Here is a 17256-nt window from a genome sequence, read left to right as displayed (position 1 = left end):
GAACTCTTAGAGAACATGGTCACAATACTCACTATGCGAAAAATGAAACCTGCGCTATCTCGACACGAAGCAGCACTGTTAACCTGTGGCAGAGTCAAAGGTAGACCCCGTCACTGCCCATGATGCAACACGATGATCCGTCATTGAGAGCCACAGGTCACAACCCCGGTCTCCACGGTTGGGGGAACTGTGGTGACAGTGACCAAGGAGGCGGGCGATCTGTGCCATGTCCACCTGACACCAACACAGCTCCCAGTGCCTGTCTTCCAGGCCACCGTATGCATCTTATACTTTTCCACCCAACCTTCTGCATCCATTGCCAGAAACCAAGGCTTTGTGCGTTCTGGGACATTGTCTCCCAGGATACAGGGCTTTCAGTGCTAAAACCTGGACAGCTGGTCACCCTAGTGAGAGGATGGGGCGATGAGGCTGGGTGGAGGGAGGTCCTGGCTACTCCGAGGGAAGGGAGAGGGGTGGTGGAGCATCAGGGTGGCATGCAGTGCCCACGCCTCTTAGCCCCAGGACCCTGCTTACGGCCCCTCTAACACCCCAGGAGGCAGGGCAAAGACCCTTGCCCAGAGACTGTGGGGGATCACCCCTGTGCAGGGTCCAGCATGGGGCAGCTTGTGATCAGGGTTTAGCATGTGGGGTGAATTGGATATCACATCAGACAGTGAACCAACAAAACCAAACAGAGCACCCCAAAAGGCCACAGACAGCTTTACGGCGCCAAACCCACCCTCCGACCCTGCAGTCCACAGACTGTTGATCTGGTCACACGGCAGCCTCGTTTCCAAACCCTGAGGCCCCCGAGGGCGAGGCTGGTGGGGTTCACCTCCCCAGGGGCCCCATGCGGAAGGGCCATCTGCGGAAGCGAGTCGGCCCACTCCGTCCTCAGGGAACTCCCGCCTGACAGAGGGCAATAGGCCGAAGCTGCAGAGGCAAGTCCCGTTAACACGGGACACAGGAGCTCGGAGGGAGTGGGCGAGCAGGACCGGAAAAGGTGGAATTTGAGTTGAACATCACTGAGGGTTGGAACTTTGACAGGCACAGAAGGCGGGGGGGGGGCTTCTAGACGAAGGACTGTCCAAGGAGAGACAAAAAGGCTGCAAGGTGCCAGAGTCACAGGCCCCAGAGGTGCTGGAGGTGCAAGGGCAGGTCCCCAGATGGGCCATGTGCTCCTGCTGTGGCCTCCACCCCTAGCTCCGCGGCCAGGGAAACAGACCCAAGACAGTGAGGGATGGCCCAGGGCGACACAGCCAACCAGCCCAGACCCCACCTGCAGCCTGGGGCTCTCCCTCACCAGCACCCCATACAGAGCAGCAGGGGTACCGGCATCGGGGCCTGGTGTCCCACACTGACCGGGGTGGGGTGCGAATCCTCTACCCCCTTCCTCCTCCCCACCCCCCACTGCCAGCTATGAAATGGGAACTGAGTTCCCCAAGAGTTAATCACTTTCCTGATGGTTTATTTTATTCATCTTTGGTAACAAATGGCTGAAATCAATTAAACTTGCTTTCCCCTCAGCTGATGAAGTTAATTATGATTTGTTATGGTATCTGATATGTAAATTATTAGAAAGCAGACTTACGTTGGACCGGCTGCCTCCAGGCGGCACTGGATTAATCATTGTGTAGATGTTGTCACTGGAATTTGTTGAATCTGTAGAACAGTGGAAACCCGAAGTTGGAGTGATTAATTCATTTCTTAATTAAAACAAACTCGTGCCACTTGAACTCATTCTTTTGTATTTTATCACCTAAAATTTCCTCTAAGTACCACCATTTTCTGGCTAATTTGTATTTAATGAAGATTCACCAAGTTTTTAATCACAGAAAATTCAACTGTGAAAATCACTCAACCCTGAAACGAAGAACTGCAGGCTGTCCGGATGGCAGTGTGGACGCGGCAAACGGGGATACAGGTTCAAATTTTCGTCTTTCTACCCCAAACCAAATGTGGTCCCCAGACACTGCCAGGGACGATGCAGGGGCCACCAGACCATGACCTGTGCTCTCCCCAACCCCACCCAGCAGCTACAATCAAATCAGGAAAGAGAAACACCACCAATTCTCTGGGGGCCACCCTGCCAAGCTGATGGGGCAGGAGAGAGAGGCAGGGATGGGGCTGGAGACGTGCTAACATATGGAGTGGTCTAATGTGACCCAGCCTCTGAATGTAGGTCGTGCTGCTCATAAAAATGCAGCAGCAGAAAGAGGGAGCCAGAACGTCACGGTCGTGGCCAGCTCCACCCCTGCAGCTGAGCAGCTTCCCTGTGATGGGGAGCTGAGAAAGGGGTGGGAGAGGGGGACCCCACCATCTCCCTAATTAGCCAGAAAAGTCTCCTTAGGAAATCAGCTCGCATGTTTATGTGAGAAGCGGGCACCATATTTCTTGGGCAGAAATCCAACTACCTCTCACTCTTTATTTTGGGGTGGGTAAGGATCGTATGTTGAATTCCTTCTAGCGGGTGGTAAGCTATTCTTAGCTGGGAAAGAAACACAACTGTGACGCTGTGTGTGTGTGTGTGCGCACATGCCCATGTGTGTGCACATATGTCCTCCTTTGATTAAAGAAAAATGGAGACAGCATCTCCTACATAGAGGAACAGAAGCCAAGAGGCCTCATGCCATGGTGTCCTGGTGCCAGATCCCAAAGGCCCCTCTTCAGTCGTCTGTAGAAACGCACAACCAGGACAGGGTCCTCTCTGACAGTGGGAGCCCTCGTGCCGGGACCTCCCTGCTCTGCCCCGTCTGTTAACCAGCGATGAGGAGATCTGACTGAGGCCACACAGCATGTTGGTGGCACCAGGAGCCTCCTCCTGCCCCTGAAATCCCTGATGCCAAGATGCCCAGTGGGGTACACACTGCTCAGCAAGAGTAGCTCTGCACCCAGGCCCCTCCAGGACTCGCTACATCCCAAGCCCTCTTACCTGCAGGACTAGGCATGATGGGTGTTCCTGGGGGGCCGCCACCACCAGGGGGTCCCTGGACATGAGATAAAAACTGACATCAGAAACCCACGGCGATGACATACATGGGGAGAGGCTAGCAAGTCTGCCCACGTCAGCACAAGTGCTCGCCCGGGCCCAGCCCGGCATTCAGCTCTCGCAAACCCTCCGGTGCCACACGGAGCCCCACATTTAAGCCTTGGGGGAACTGGCCTTGGATCTCCCCCTTCCTTTCTTTAAACAGGAGGCAGCTGTGTGTGTGCTTGTATGCGCTCACGCGCACGCCCATCACTGAAACCAGAGGCCTGTGGTGGAAGCCAACTGATCCACTGCTCAGCCCCCAGGGGGATCTCAACTCCAGGCCTCGTTTGGGGACTTTCAGGCCACCAGAAGGTACAGACAACTGAACAGTGACAGCAAGTTCTAGCACCTGTGCTGAGAACATGCTCTGAAAGGGGAAGATTCCCTGAGCAGCTCTCCTGCATGCCCCATCCCGTGCGGCTGGACATGCGATGCCCCACACCCACACACACTTACCACGTAGGTACCGGGTGATGAGGAGGAGTATGGAATCTAAAAACAAGAGGTGGGAGAGCCACGTGTCAGAGTGACTTCCTCCAACAGGCAGCACCCTTTGGTTTCCAAATCCACTGGGGGACATAGCCTCACCCTTGATGGGCAAGGCTGTGGGACCCACTGAGCCACCTGGTCAGTTTCCCTGGGAGGGCCGGTTCATACACTGAACTGTCCTGAAAGCCTCAGCAGGGAGCCTGGGGGCGCCGTGGGGCATGGGAGGAGGCCCTCCAGAAGGCGAGGGAGGGAGAATGGGAGCTTCGCCCCACCCCGCCCCTCTGCCTGCTGCCCTGGACTGTCCGGGCCGAGCCACTTCCCTCCTCAGAGTGCTGGCCGCCAGCCCCGCCAGAGCAGCGGAGACTGGCAGGAGCGCTCCGGAGCCAGGCGGGTCCACGCCTCGGAGCTCCCTCAGAGTGGCACCTGGGTGGCGCAGCACCAAGTGCGATGGCCTCAGCACGTGACTCTCACGCCTGCACCCACAGGCGGGCGTCTCCTTGGAGGCACCAGGTGGAGCCCCGCTGCATCTCCACTCCCTGCGACACCTCCCACCTCGAGACAGGAACCACCAGACCCCAGAGCCCCCCGCAGACGCCCCCGGTACTCACTGAGTTAGCACTGTTAGGATTGGGCCAGGGTCTGCCGGCTCCGGGGCCCCTGAGGGTGGGAGAGACGGAAACACTGAAAAGGGTGCTCTCAACTCCCAGGGGTGGTGCCAGCAGGGGCAGCGCCAGAGGGCTCAAATCACTATAGGACACCCACCCTCACACAGCCCTGTGGCGGGCCTGAGAGGCCAGCCGGCGCAGCGACAGGTAGTTCCAGGGGCAGAAATCTACCATCTCCAATGAATTACATGCAAGGTATATCAAATGTCCTCTGCGTGTGCGTTTTCCCAGGAAGGTAATCCAGATTCTCACGGGCACCTATCACCGCACAGCGGTTAAGATCCACCAAAGCCTAGAATAGTGCTCAGCTGTACAGGCTTTAAATCTTGACCCTTCTACTTCATGCTGTGTGAGCCTAGGCAAGTGACTTCACCTCTCTGTGCCTCAGTTACCTCATCCGTAAATGGGGGATAATAACTGCCTCATAGGCTTATTATGAACACTAGCTCAGCTAGTCCGTGGAGCATGCTCAGGACCATGCCGGGCACAAGTAAGCATGATATGGGGGTGAGCTCTCAGTACTGTATTGTCAACACCCTCACTTTACTGAGGAGGAGACTGAGGTCCCGAGAGGTGCTGGTAACGACTCGGATCACCAGTCTCTGGGGAAGGGCAGCGGAGGGTGGGGAAAGCCTGGCCCTGAGCGGCCGGCAGGGTTGGCTTTGCCTTACATGTTAATCCCGGGCATGGCGGGGCCGAGGGAGTTGGGTGGTGGTCTCATGCCGCTGCCGTAATTCTGCAATGACAACCAAGGATCAGTCTATGAGAAGGAAAGGGGAACCGGAGAGAGAAGAGGAGGGACAGACAGACAGACAGAACATAAGCGAGAGGGTTAGTCTGTGAGAAGGATCTGATGAGAAAACACAAGTCATTTGTTTCAAAAAGGTGTGGGGAGGATGGGAAACAAGGGAGAGGAACACAGCGACAAGCCAGCACAGAGAGACAGTCACAACTTTAAATGCATCTTCAGAGACTTCAAGATGGTTCTCTCAGAAGCTTATGGACGTCAAGCAAGCCGCTCCCAACCCTGGCCTCACACCGCCGGCCAGCACCTTCCCTGGGTCTCAGGTGGGTAGAGGGGAACAGACTTGGAACAGAGCTGGCCGGCGAGCACCAGCACCCTGGACACTGTCGGGGAGGAGAACCTGCTGGCAGGCTGGGGACGGGCTGGGTCCGGACATGGAAGGGGAAGGAAAGTTCCATCAAGGGTTGTCCTGAAGGCACCCCAAAGGCCTGGCAAGTACAGACGCCCCCCTGTGCCCACGTCTGGGTTGTCCCCCACCCCCAACCCCTGGAGCAAGTTGTCTGATTCCCAAGTCAGCACGTGGGGCCCTCAACAAGCACGGTGCTAGAGAAGCCGGAGCAACACTCCGTTTCTACCTTAGAGAGGACCACCGTTCTGTTTGAGAGAAGAGTCTACATGGAATTTGGAAACCCCCCCGAGTCCCAACTCAGCTCAGTGCAACCCACCGAGGGAGAGTGGGGTGGGTCACAGGGCACCTGGATCAGGCACCCCAGGCCCTTCGCTGGTTCATCTCCTATCACAACCAAGCCAGTGCTGCCCCAACTCCCGGCTTTCAGTGCTATTTTCTTTGCAGGAATAAACGCCTTGCCTTCCATCGCCACTGGTGGAATCCTACACATCCTCCAATACCCAGCACCTCCTCTGTGTAAGCCTTCCCTGCCCCATCTCTTGGAGTTAATGTTCCATCCTAGTTACCCCCATAATGCCTTGTAATTTCTCTCCCCCGAGCCCGTATCACACTGGGTCATGATCGTGGCCACATATTCATCTCTCTGACTGGACTGAGTGCCTTTTGAAGATGGAAACTGTGTCTTGATGATTTTGACATCATCCTTATTCCATGCACAGGCTGGGGCTGAATCAGTGAAGGGCTGAAGAAGCGAATGGATGGAAAGCACAGTGAGCCTAGCTGAAGCTTCAGCTCTGTCCTTGCAGGAGACTCTGACAGCAGCAAGTGGGTGGAATTCTGATGGCAAAGGGACAGCCAGCATCAGCTGTCCTTTTTTGAGCACATAAAACGCTTTATATACAGCCTCCGGTTTGGTCCTTATACCACCAGCAAGAGGCTGGTATTATTCTCAGCTTACAGAAGAGGAGACTGAGGGTCTGAGAGGAGAAAGACTTGCCCAAAGGCAGTCAGCAAATGACACAGCTGGGGCTGAAACCCGGATCTGCGAGCCCCCGCAGTCTGCAGGCCACGCCACACAGCTGGTGAGAATGAGGGAGGGGCTGGACAGGAGGCTCGGGAGCCGGAGTGACAGGCTCGGAGCCAGCACCAGGCTGGCATCTCAAACCTCACAGCCTTGGGCCCATCTCCTCCGCTTGGTCACTCACAGAGGACTTGGAGTCCAGAAGAACACCCAGACAGGGTGTGGACGACGACAGGGGTAGCACCAGGCTGGTGGGCCGGCAGCGAGCGGGGCCCGGAGTGAGGAGGCAGGAGCTGGTGTGGCAGAGGCCCCTCAGCAGCCAGGACCCCCATGCCCGCTTGGGGCCGAGCCCTGGGCTGGGAGGATGTGCACCTGCCTTGGGCACAGCGGCAGGCTTGGCACAGGCAGGGACCAGGCCCCTCGTGGACAGGCACCTCGGGGTAGCCACCAGAGGCACGGGGGGAGCTGGCCTACCGAGCTGCATGCCAGTGACTTTGGGCAAACTGCACAGATGACAACAATGCTCCCCAGGCCAGGCTGTGCTACAGGCTTCTCCTCTCACTCCTCCGTCACCGCAGCAACCCCAGTCCTGCCCCACTGCAAAGATGGAAACTCCGAGGCGTGGAAGCAGAGGGCCAGCCCCTCGGCAGGATGCTTGTGGCAAGCTAGCACTGAAGCTCCGCAGCCCCTGCTGGGCCTCCTTGTCCACAAAACGGGGACGAAGAGCTCCCAGCCCTCCAGGCGCCGGGGCACCAAACGGAAGGCCGCCCTGCAGCATCCGGCCGGCAGCTGCGGAGCGGACGCCAGAGCCCTCACTACCACCTGCAGCAGCCGGAGCCCGGGCCTTAAAGGGCCCTCTTGACCCTAGGCTGCCACCAAATCCCCTGCCAATCTCAGCTGCCTTTGGTTCCTCCGGAACAGGAGGCTCGCCTGGCCAGCAGAAAGCTCTTCCCAAGCGAGCAAGAGCTCTCTTCCCCGGGCCGTGGCTGCACCCTGCTGGGCGCCCCAGGACAGTGGCCAGCACCACAGGGCAGGAGTTGGGGGGCGGCCCAGGGGCTGGCCAGAGCCCAGGACACCACAGCACCCAGAGTGAGGGGGATGGCGGGGGTGCTCCCTCCAGAAAGAGGTCTGGGCACGCAGTGTGCAGCCATGCGGGGAGGCTCCGGGGGCAGTGTCTGCTCTTCCCGACCCCACCCCGCCACCAGGAGCCCCCAGACAGCCAGCGTGGCTGCTTCCCTGGAGGAGTGTGCCCACCCAGGTCCTTGGTCCTTCAGAGGCACTGACCCTGGAGGCCACTCCCACCTCCTCATTTCACAGACGACAAGCTAGAGGCCCAGAGAGGCCAGAGAGTGGCCCAAGGCCACACAATAAGTCAGCGGGGAAAGTAGGGCTAAAAGTCAGGTTTAGGGGAAAGTTTTCAAATCAGAAACACCAGCCTCTCCCCAGAGGACAGGGGGGCTTGGAAGCATGGTTTCAGGAGCTCACATGAAGTAGCCTCTCTTCGCCCAGTGCCTGCCTCCCTGCCCGCAGGGACCGGGCAGCTGGGGCCGGGAGGGGTCCTTGGTGTAGGCCTGGGCTGGCCACAGCCACGGCAATCTGTCTGCGACACCCCCTGCCTCTATCCCCACGCAGGCGCCCAGATCCTGGGGAGAGGGTTGATCCACAGTCAGGGACAACAAAGGGCCCTCCTGCTGGCCCTCTGTCTGAGTCTCAGCTCTGTGCCCTGTGCAGGGTCCATGGCGACTTGGGAAGACCCCTAAAGCCAGGAGGGCCTGGGGCCTGCTACTCCTTTCTGCAGCCCCTCGCCAGAGGAGCTCTTTCCCGGTGCTGCCTGTGGCCCACCCGTACTCTTTCACCTTAAAATAGGAGAAGACAGTGTAGTCTTGAGGACAGATCTGTCAGTGTGGATTTTTGGCTGTGGAGGAAGTTTCCTGGGCAGCAGGGTCCTGTCCTCCACCCCCCGAATCACACGGTGGCCTGGCTACCCCACACTGGGAGCCCTCCAACGGCCCACTCCCTCCTCACCCAGCTCCTGGCTGCTCTAGCCAAGTTCACGATCCTTCTGTCTCTTCCCGGGGTCTCTGCTCAGAGGCACTGAGCTTGGGCTGTCCTGGCTCAGCAGGGAGATGCCGTTTCTCCCAGGTGCCACAGGCTCGTCCCCAGGGATTGTGGATTATCTTTCATCTGAACTTTCTCAAATGCAGACAAGACGCAACAGCGATCTGATTCTAGGCTGTGCTGGCTCCACCCCAACCTGAACACCAGCCATACAGGGGACGGCACCTCGGGGTCTGCAAGCCGCAGCACCACCGCGGGTCGCAGTCTCTCCCCGTGACCCTGGCCGGCAGCCCTTGCAGTTATTGCCTCATTCTAATAGGATTCACTTCTGAGCAACTTAGCCGAGGGTTCCCACTCGACCCCGACATGCAAGTAATTCTTTAAAAGAGAATACAATTAAGTGGAAATGTCACCTCCTTTTTGGCACTGGCCACTTGGCAAAACCAGAGTAACATCTGCCTGAGGCTCTGAGGGCAAAGGGCAGGGCGATACCTGGTCTGCTGGTTCCTCTGTGACATTTAGGCTATAATGTGGCACAGGCTCAAAAACTGCAATGTCACTTCACCTGGTTTTGAAATCTGTAAAGCAGCCCCAAGACTACACTGTGCCTGTTCTTTGTTCAGAAAGTTCTAGAGTGGTCGCTGGCTACCAGCAATCTGATTCCCCACTTGGAATAACAGGCTGATGGTTTCCTACCTTTGTGTCTGGTCTCAGCACGGCACTGTGCATGCAGTGGTGCTTACTAAAGGCTGCCTCACGAGCTGGCCACCTTTCCTAGCAGTCCGGGCTGTGGCGGAAACAGGCGCCCTCCCTGAGCCCAGGGCCTGGGGAGGGAACGGGATCCAGGGAACACCTTGCAGGCGCCCCATGTGTGTCTGAGGTGTGTCTCTCACAGCCCCTGGCCCCCCCAGGGCCTTCCCCGCCGCCCATTTGGCAGGTGAGGGGACTGGAGGCCCAGCCAGGCTGAGCCGAGGCCAGAACCACGTTTTCTAGCACTGAGTTCTGAGCTCGTCCCTCTCCTGTCCACTGGGAGAGCCTGCCCTCTCCCCACCCTCAGCCTTGGGGTCTAAAACTTCCAGGCTGTGCGGTGCCTGCTCCCGGCTGATCCCCGACCCTGCCATCCATCCCACACCCCAACCCTGCTCAGGCCCAAGTGCCCCATGATGCCAGGCCTTTCTGCCCCCACCGGGGTGCGGGGGGGACACAAACCTTCTGGGTTGCTCTGAGGTTTGGCTCTGGAATTTAATACTGCATCCTACCCAGAGGTGCACGGGAGACAGGAAAAGCACTTCAGGGTTTCCATATGGATAAAATAAACTGAAAGACAGGTGAGGAGAGGTGTGTTTGGAGCCCGAGGTAGGTGGGGCGGGGAGGGTCAGCTGGCATCTCACTCCCCTCTGGGCAACCCCTCAGGGCCCACGGGAACACTCCACCCTATATGCTGCTCAGTGAGGCCGGGAGAGCCACACTCGGCCCAGCAGGCCCTTTTCGGCAAGACCTCAGGCTTCAGGACCTTCATCTCGTTAAAGCCGCCAGAGTGGCCGGACTGCTGGTCAGGGACGATGACACGCCCGCTACACCAGGAGGAAGTCCTAAACTTCCGGAACACTCTGCACTCAGCGTGATAACGCCCATTCCCAGCTTCTAGAACCTCAATATTACTACAGGCTTAATGAAGTGTTGATGGCCTCTGCCAGAAAAATAAAACTAAAAGAGAAACTAAAAGCAATCACTAAACCCAAGCAACTAGAATCCTCCACCCTGGTTTTAAGCCCCAAGTTGGAAAACACAGATTGCTCACCAAGGGGCCACCCATGCCATGTGCCACCCCAGGAAATGACCTCCTCCTCTCGGCAGCCCTACAACCAGGCTCCCTTCCATTTTACAGACGTAGCCGCTAAGCCTCCCAGAACACAGAGGGCGGGCAGTGGAGGACAGGAAGGTTTCCCACCCCAGGCTCCATCCACCCGCATCTTCCAGGCGCCACAGGACGTTCTGGAAGTCCAAGGCCACTGCCCATCTCCACACCAAGAGCATCTCTAACGTCCGGTAGAGGCCGAGGAAGACGCAGGAGAGGGAGGGCTCCGCTCCAGACCCTCCCGCCCCGCCCCCCACGGGTCCCTCAGCCGGCACCCTTGCAGGGGTCAGCTCAAGATGCCTCATGGCAGGAAGCGGCCACTCTGGTGGCTTAAAAGGAGCTGGCAAAAACACAAGCTTTGGGGAATTTGAGAAAAGAAAAAAACCAACAAAACTGGAGCTGCAATTGGTGCGGGCCTGCTTCCTTTTAGGATTATGGGGCCAACAGAAGACAAGGACCTCCCTAAAAATCTTTCAACACCACACATGCTGCAGCGCCACCAAGAAGAAAGCAGCAGGCCGGGTGTGCCATAAACACAACTCCGGACGGAGAGGAGGACTGTGGGACGCGGGAGACACCTCTCCCTACAAAAAGGAGGCATACGTGTATGAGCGGGGGTGCTCCTCCACCCCCAGGAAACCGGAAACCCAAGGAGGCACCCGGAGAATCCAAACATTGACAAGCAGGGGTGGGAGAGACAAGTGGGCAGCCAGGCAGGGCAGCAAAAAAGGGAAGGAACACCAGGGAACAAACCCTCCCCTGACTCAGACCTCTAGCTTCTGAGATGGTCGGATTCCAGAGAATTCCCAAGGAGGGCAGAACACAGCAAACTCTGCTATGGCTACTGCACGACACAGAGCTGCATTCAAATCTCAGAAAGTGGGAACCAACTGTGAGAAGGTTCTAGAATAGGAATGACCCTAAACTCCTGTGGGACCCCGTACTTGTAGGGGCTGGGGCTGGGTCACGAGGAGTGACCATTGCGTTGTAACTGTAAAGAGGTAAATAGGGCACTTCAAATAATTTCTTCCAGAGGTTTCTAAACTGTCCTTTTGGCAATGGAATCCCTCTGGTCAAAAGAAATCTGAGGCAGGAGCCTGGGATCTGAAACGGGCAAAAGCTCTGGTTGAAGTGGGTACTGGAGGCTGGCCAGCCTGGCCTCCTCTCACTTGGGAGGGCATCACTGAGAACCATGGACAGACTCAGCCCCTCCAGACAGATGTGAAAACTGAGGCCTGCTGGGGTCCACAGAGGTCACAGGGATCTGTCCCAGGACGGACAATGGTGAGCTGCAGGCAGAGCTGGGACTGCCACTCATTTGTCCCACCTTTGAGTCATAACATGCTGGGACCCTCGAGCCAGCTCAAGTCTGCCCTGCCCAGCGTGGGAGGCTTTGGGGTTCCTGGAGGACCCACACCACTGCTCAGGCACCAGCTCCCACCTTCTAAATTCCGCAAACCACAGGCGAGCACACCCCTCGCATGGAAGGGTCTGCCAGCCAAAGGCTCCTAGATGCCCCTCTTCCCCAGCTCCCTGGGGGTCCCTCAACTCTGCCTGACACCTGCCAGGGAAGGGCTGCTCCTGGTTGCGGTGGGGCCAGCCCAGCCATGGGCAGAGAGGGGAGTTGGGGACCTGGTCACCCCCTCTCCCCTCACCCCTGCGAGCTGAGCGACGAGGAAAGACTGACAGACTCTGCAAGAGGAGAGAAGGCGGGTGCACACAGACAGCCAGGCAGAGGGACAGACAGACAGACAGGCAGTTACCTGTGGGCCGGGGCCCATGGGCCCCATGCCTCGGGGAGGGTTCATTCTCTGCATCGATCCTCCCATGTTGGGGTGCCCTGTGTGAAAGAACAGGTGAGCTGTGAGATGGCAGGAGGCAGGGGCGGACAGCTGAGGGAGGAGGAGCCCCTCCTGACACCCCGCCGGGCAGCCCTGCCCGCCTCTACCTTGTTGTCGTGTGGGATCCATGGAATTGGGCAGCAGCGGCTGTGTCCCGGGAACTCCTCCGGGAGGCTGAAAGAGACGAGAGGCACGAGCTGAGAGGCTGCTCCAGGAGCTGCCTGCCCCGACTCCCCACCTGACCGTTGGGGGCCACCATGGCCGCCCTGAGGCCACTCCTGCTGCCTGGGGGAAGGTCCCTAGAGTGGAGGTCAGCTGGAGCTGGTCTCAGTGAAACCTGCAGCATGGGTGGGCCAGGCTTCATGGGGGGAGAGGAGCCACCGCCCAGTCACGCTCTGGCCATGCCGCTGGCCATGCCCCCCCCCAGAGGGAGGATGTGCCCTCCCTCTTACCACCTACGCCCCCACTGCTGCACTGTCAGCCAAACCCTGTCTTTCCTTTGCCTCATGGAACATAACTCATTTTATCCCCACCTCCAAATTGTGGGAACCAAGAGACCCACCAGCTAGAATCCCACTATGGGAGGTCCTTTTTAAAGGGGAGGAGGCAGCCTTTGAGATCCAGATGGGGACACTGAGGCCCAGAGGCCAACTGCCGCCAGTCGCCTCCTGGCAGAGCCAGGATGAGCACTCAGGACTCCTGACTCCCCGTCTTCTTTACCACGTGAAATGCCACCTTCTGGCCCCTGGGGATGGAGAGGCGGCCTCTAGGAGAGGGGCGAGCAGGATGCTGAAGGCGAACCTGCTCCCTAAAGCCTGGTGCGAGCGGCAGGTGCTGCTGTGAGTACTCCTAGGGAGGAGAGGACAGGGCGCCACAGGTTTCCTGAGTGAACGCTTGGGACGCCGGCTGTGAAAACCTATTGGAGGTGATTTACTTAGGACTGAAGTTATTTCAGCTGCCATTCGAAAAAAGAGAAGCAGAGCTGGGGGAAAAGCCTGCTTCCAGAACCCCACGCCTCAGGCCTACGCGTGGCCCTTGGCTTTGAGACGAAAGCCTTGATGAAAGCGCAGGTGCCAGCACTTCTCAGAGGCTGTGCACCTGTGGCAGGGACCCGACCCCAGCCGCCAAGGGTCCCCCAGCCCTGGCCACTGCAGTGGGGACGGCAGACGGGGCAGCTGGTCTGCCTTTGGCCCAAAAGTGAACTCCAAACTGGTTCTGGAACGAGGTGCCGGGAACTGAAGAGACAAGTTGTACTGTGGAGCTTCAGAATGGGGTATGTGATGTGCCCAGGGTTGGGGAGGCTGACAGGAGGGCCACATAAGCCTGGGGAGGACCTGACATTCACCGAGTGGCATCTGGTTGGCACCTGCCGTTCCCATCTGCCTGGGTGCTGAGTCTGTCTCTCCAGCCCCCGGGTCTTAGCTGCTCTGACCTCTCGCTTTCTCCCAGCCCTGCTTCCTCTTCCCAAGTTCCCAAGCTCTGAATCACCTGGCTGCTGCTGTGTGTCTGTCCACTTGGGGGTTCGGGATATTTCCAGAGCCTGGTTACAGGACTCTGGGAGGACAGGGGAAAGCCTGCCTCTGAGGGTCTGGTTTGGGGGCTCCCAGGATGTTGAGGTGGACAGGGGACCCTCCAGGTCATGGAATGCTCCCATCTAATCCTGATGGAGTGGCCATGGGGGTCAAGCAACTGCTCCCTCTCCAGGTAGCCCAGTGTTGACCACCACTTCTCGCAGGAAGCTCCTGCTTGGGTTCCCCTAACCCCGCTGTGTGTCAGGACTCACGAGCAGAGCTGGGCTGCCCAGAGGGCGCCCAGAGTCACATCCCTCCTCCTCTCATGGGGTGACCCTGAGAGGAGACAGGGAAGCCTGGGCCTCCTCTACAGAGAAGGTGGGTGCACAGTGACCAGGGAAAAGAGGTCTCACACTGAGAAAGTTGAAGGCCTCAAATATAAGAAACTAGAAAAATAATGGCTCGTATATGGAACTGCAAGCATGTGCCGCGCACACACCCTCAGGGCCTGCTGGAGAGAGAGACGCTCTCTCTGGGGCTGTCCCACGGGCTCCTGGAAGTGGGCCGGTGCCTCTCCTACAGTATGTGGGGCAGGCGCAGGAAGAGTCTGCCCAGAGAACAGACGAATCCCAGCAGTGTCTGCACGGTCCCTCAGCTGCCTGCCTGATCAGCCGCCAGGCCTGCGGGGGCTCTGCAGGGACGTGATGGGAGGGCTGCCTGAGGACCCTAGATTCCAGCCCTCCTCTCCTAAACCCAGCTGAACCCCACTGTTCACCACCCACCCATCACTTTAAACACAGCAATGCCCTATACACAGCCCCAAACCTCTACCCAGGAAGAACGGTGGGAGGCTGGCCTTGCAAGACTTTGAGGCCAGGCCAACGACCCCTAGCTTCTTGTCTTCCTCAGTGCCCTTCTCATCGCCCTAACGCAGGGGGTCGTGTGAGCCTAAGCAAGTCCCGCTGTCTCTGCTGCCTTGACCTGCCAGGGTGGAGGGCTGAGCCCACTTGGGCAGCACAGAGGCTTCCATTCTACCAGCAGCCCCAGCTGAGGCAGGCACTGTCCAAGAACTCCCAGGGGCAGCACCTGCGAAAGGAGCACATCCCGCCCCTGGAGGACAAAAACTTCTTGAGTTCCCAGGAAACCCGAAAATCAATGTAGATTTCTGAGGGGGTGGCGGGGAGGTGGGAAAGATCAGTTTCTAATGAGCGGAGCGGTAACAGATTTACTCTCCACTGGCCCTCCTGGGTGCTTGCTCATGCTTCATTGATAAATAGAAACATACGTGTTTGCTCTCGTGTCCCTTAATTGCTGGAGGAAGGGCCACAATTACGGTAAGGAAGCATCTGTTCTCTCCCTGGGACAGAGGCCACTTCGGGCCAAGGAGAGCCCGTGGATGGGCAGAGGAAAAGCTGCCGCTGGGGCCCACGCGTGCAGTGGCAAAGGAGGTTGGCCTGGTGGCCACTCGACACACAGGCCAGGGCAGAGCTAGCACAACTCAAGAGGGCTAACTGAACGGGCCGGGCCGGGGAGGGGAGAGCACAGGCAGGGAGCTGGAGACCAACTTGAGCCCGCTCACGGGGAGCCTCTGGAAGTTACTCCTCCAGTCTGACCTTCTGTTTCCTCATCTGTGATGTACCCAAGGGTGCTGCCTTGCTCAAAAAGCTGGGTCTCTAATTCTTGTCCAAATTTGTCCCCTTCATGTCAGAGAAAATAGGCAACAAAAGACTTTCGGAAAAAAAAAGTAACTGGAAAGCTGATAGGCTGTTTATCTTTAAAATCAGAGTGCCCTGGTGGTGAGCGTCTCTGTCGTCCCCGCGTCGTTTCTTGCAGAGCGTGGGGAACAGCAGCAATCACACTCACATAATGCCAACCTGGCTGGTGACTAGACTGCAGCTCCAGAGGCTACAGGGCAAATGTGCTGGTGTTGCTGTCAGATTTTCTGAAGGGCGTTTGCAAGGTCACTCTAGGGATTATATATAAAAAATACTTTGGCATGACAGGAAATTTCCCCGATGTTTCTTTTAAGTTTCCTGTAAGTCTGTCTATCCTCACAAGAGGATACTCATCTTTCCCTCTCCAGCTCCCCAGCCCTCCGTCCCTGGATGGGCTAAACCAGCGAGGGCGGGATGGGGGCCGATCTCTCCAGACCACCTAGAAGTGCCAACCCTAACGGGCCAGCACAAGGCGCACACCCCAGGCTGAAAAGCTCTCCCCACAAGCAGACCGCTTTTCTAATTATACAAACAAATCCTTCCTGTCTTGAGTTGGGTCTGGGAAGCGGGCAGACATTGCTTAAAAACTCACACATGTCCTGCTCCGCTGCACCCGGCTCCTGATCTAAGCATTCCTACGGGCCATTTCCCCCCCTAATAGCAGGATTACATTTACCAGCCTTGGCAGTTCTCAAAAGCTTCCAGGAAAAAATGCACGATGTCAATTAACTTCATTAAGGAGGAAGACCCTTTTCCAAGAAGGGGCTGGAGGGGCAGGGTATTGCCACCTTCTCTGGAACAGCTGAGCCCCTGCGTTCCCTCCGGGCCTGCTTCTGCGGCTGCCTGCCCCCAGCTCCATAACTGGCCGCCCACGGCCCAGCAGGCAAGGCAGGCGAGATGCTGCGAGGGGGACCGCACCACCGGCGCAGAGCGGACACAGGCCCTCTCTGGGGACCTGCCTGTAAAAGCCGCCTCCCACGTTAAAACCTGTGCCCCCGCCTCCCAATCCTTTCCCCACATTTTGATCTGAGTCAAAATCCAACGGGGGTCAAGGGTGGCCGAGCGAGGGGAGAGAGAACACGAAAAGGTACAGTACCTGGTTTCCCATTCTGATCGGAGGCCTGGGGCCGCCTGCGTATCGTGGTGACATAAAAGGCTGCAATTACAGGGAATTAGTTCAACGACAGCCCGCACTACTGCACGGTGACAAACACAAACGCACTCCACTCCTCAAAGTTCAGGTTTGTTACAACCAGTGATCTTTTAAGCTCTCTTTCTCCCAGTGACCTCGTCCCTCTGGGGAGAGGGCTCAAGAGATGCACACATCACATGTGACTCCTGACTCCACGTCTATTCACGGAGAGCTACTTGGGTGACGGGGCAGCGGCTGGGACTTTGCATGGGATGCAGAAGAGCAGGTTACATCAATGCAGGGCAAAGGAGGGAACCTCTGCTCGCAGTAGGGCCAATGAAAGACTCAGAAAGGGACTTACACGTAAAATGTTCAGGGTGTGCAGACAAAGCTGGACACTCGCGCACAGGCACACACACACACACACACACACAGAAACTGACAAGGGGGTGGGGCAGAGGAGCGAGGATTCCAGGGGGGGACACGATGAGTGCGGTGGGGGCAGCGCGCTCCCTCACTGAATGCAGGGATACGGGCAGAAGCTTTCTCAGCAGCGAGCACACAGAGACCAGGCTGGGGATGCAGCTTCGCTTACGAACGAATGGTTAACCAAACTCAAAAACCAAACCAAAAGTGAGAGAGGAAAAAACAAAAACGCAAAGGCCACTGACAAGGTCACAGAAATATTTTTTTTTCTTTTCTTTTGGTTTCATGGCCAAGCTGGGTGTGATGTCCAAGGACTGAAGACTATCTTTATGGAAAAAAAACTGTTGTTTAAACT

At 57.5% G+C, this 17256-nt stretch overlaps 1 protein-coding gene across 3 annotated transcripts in view; it reads right to left on the bottom strand.

The window, feature by feature from the left end:
- SSBP3 (single stranded DNA binding protein 3) overlaps positions 1-17256 on the bottom strand; it is a 162129-nt gene that overhangs the window by 8629 nt on the left and 136244 nt on the right. For 2 of the 3 annotated variants that reach the window (XM_044770858.2, XM_044770859.2), the window contains 8 exons: positions 16440-16499; positions 12225-12291; positions 12040-12116; positions 4857-4921; positions 4129-4177; positions 3488-3523; positions 2933-2987; positions 1592-1662 (listed from right to left, as the gene is read on the bottom strand). In XM_044770858.2, coding sequence (XP_044626793.1) covers positions 1592-1662; positions 2933-2987; positions 3488-3523; positions 4129-4177; positions 4857-4921; positions 12040-12116; positions 12225-12291; positions 16440-16499 — 480 coding nt within the window. The remainder of the gene's footprint in view (positions 1-1591; positions 1663-2932; positions 2988-3487; positions 3524-4128; positions 4178-4856; positions 4922-12039; positions 12117-12224; positions 12292-16439; positions 16500-17256) is intronic. The other variant, XM_044770860.2, reaches the window with a different exon arrangement.

The sequence above is a fragment of the Equus asinus genome, chromosome 5 (assembly GCF_041296235.1).
Source record: "Equus asinus isolate D_3611 breed Donkey chromosome 5, EquAss-T2T_v2, whole genome shotgun sequence".
In the NCBI taxonomy this organism is placed as follows: Eukaryota; Metazoa; Chordata; class Mammalia; order Perissodactyla; family Equidae; genus Equus; species Equus asinus.
This window is presented reverse-complemented; position numbering and strand designations above follow the sequence as displayed.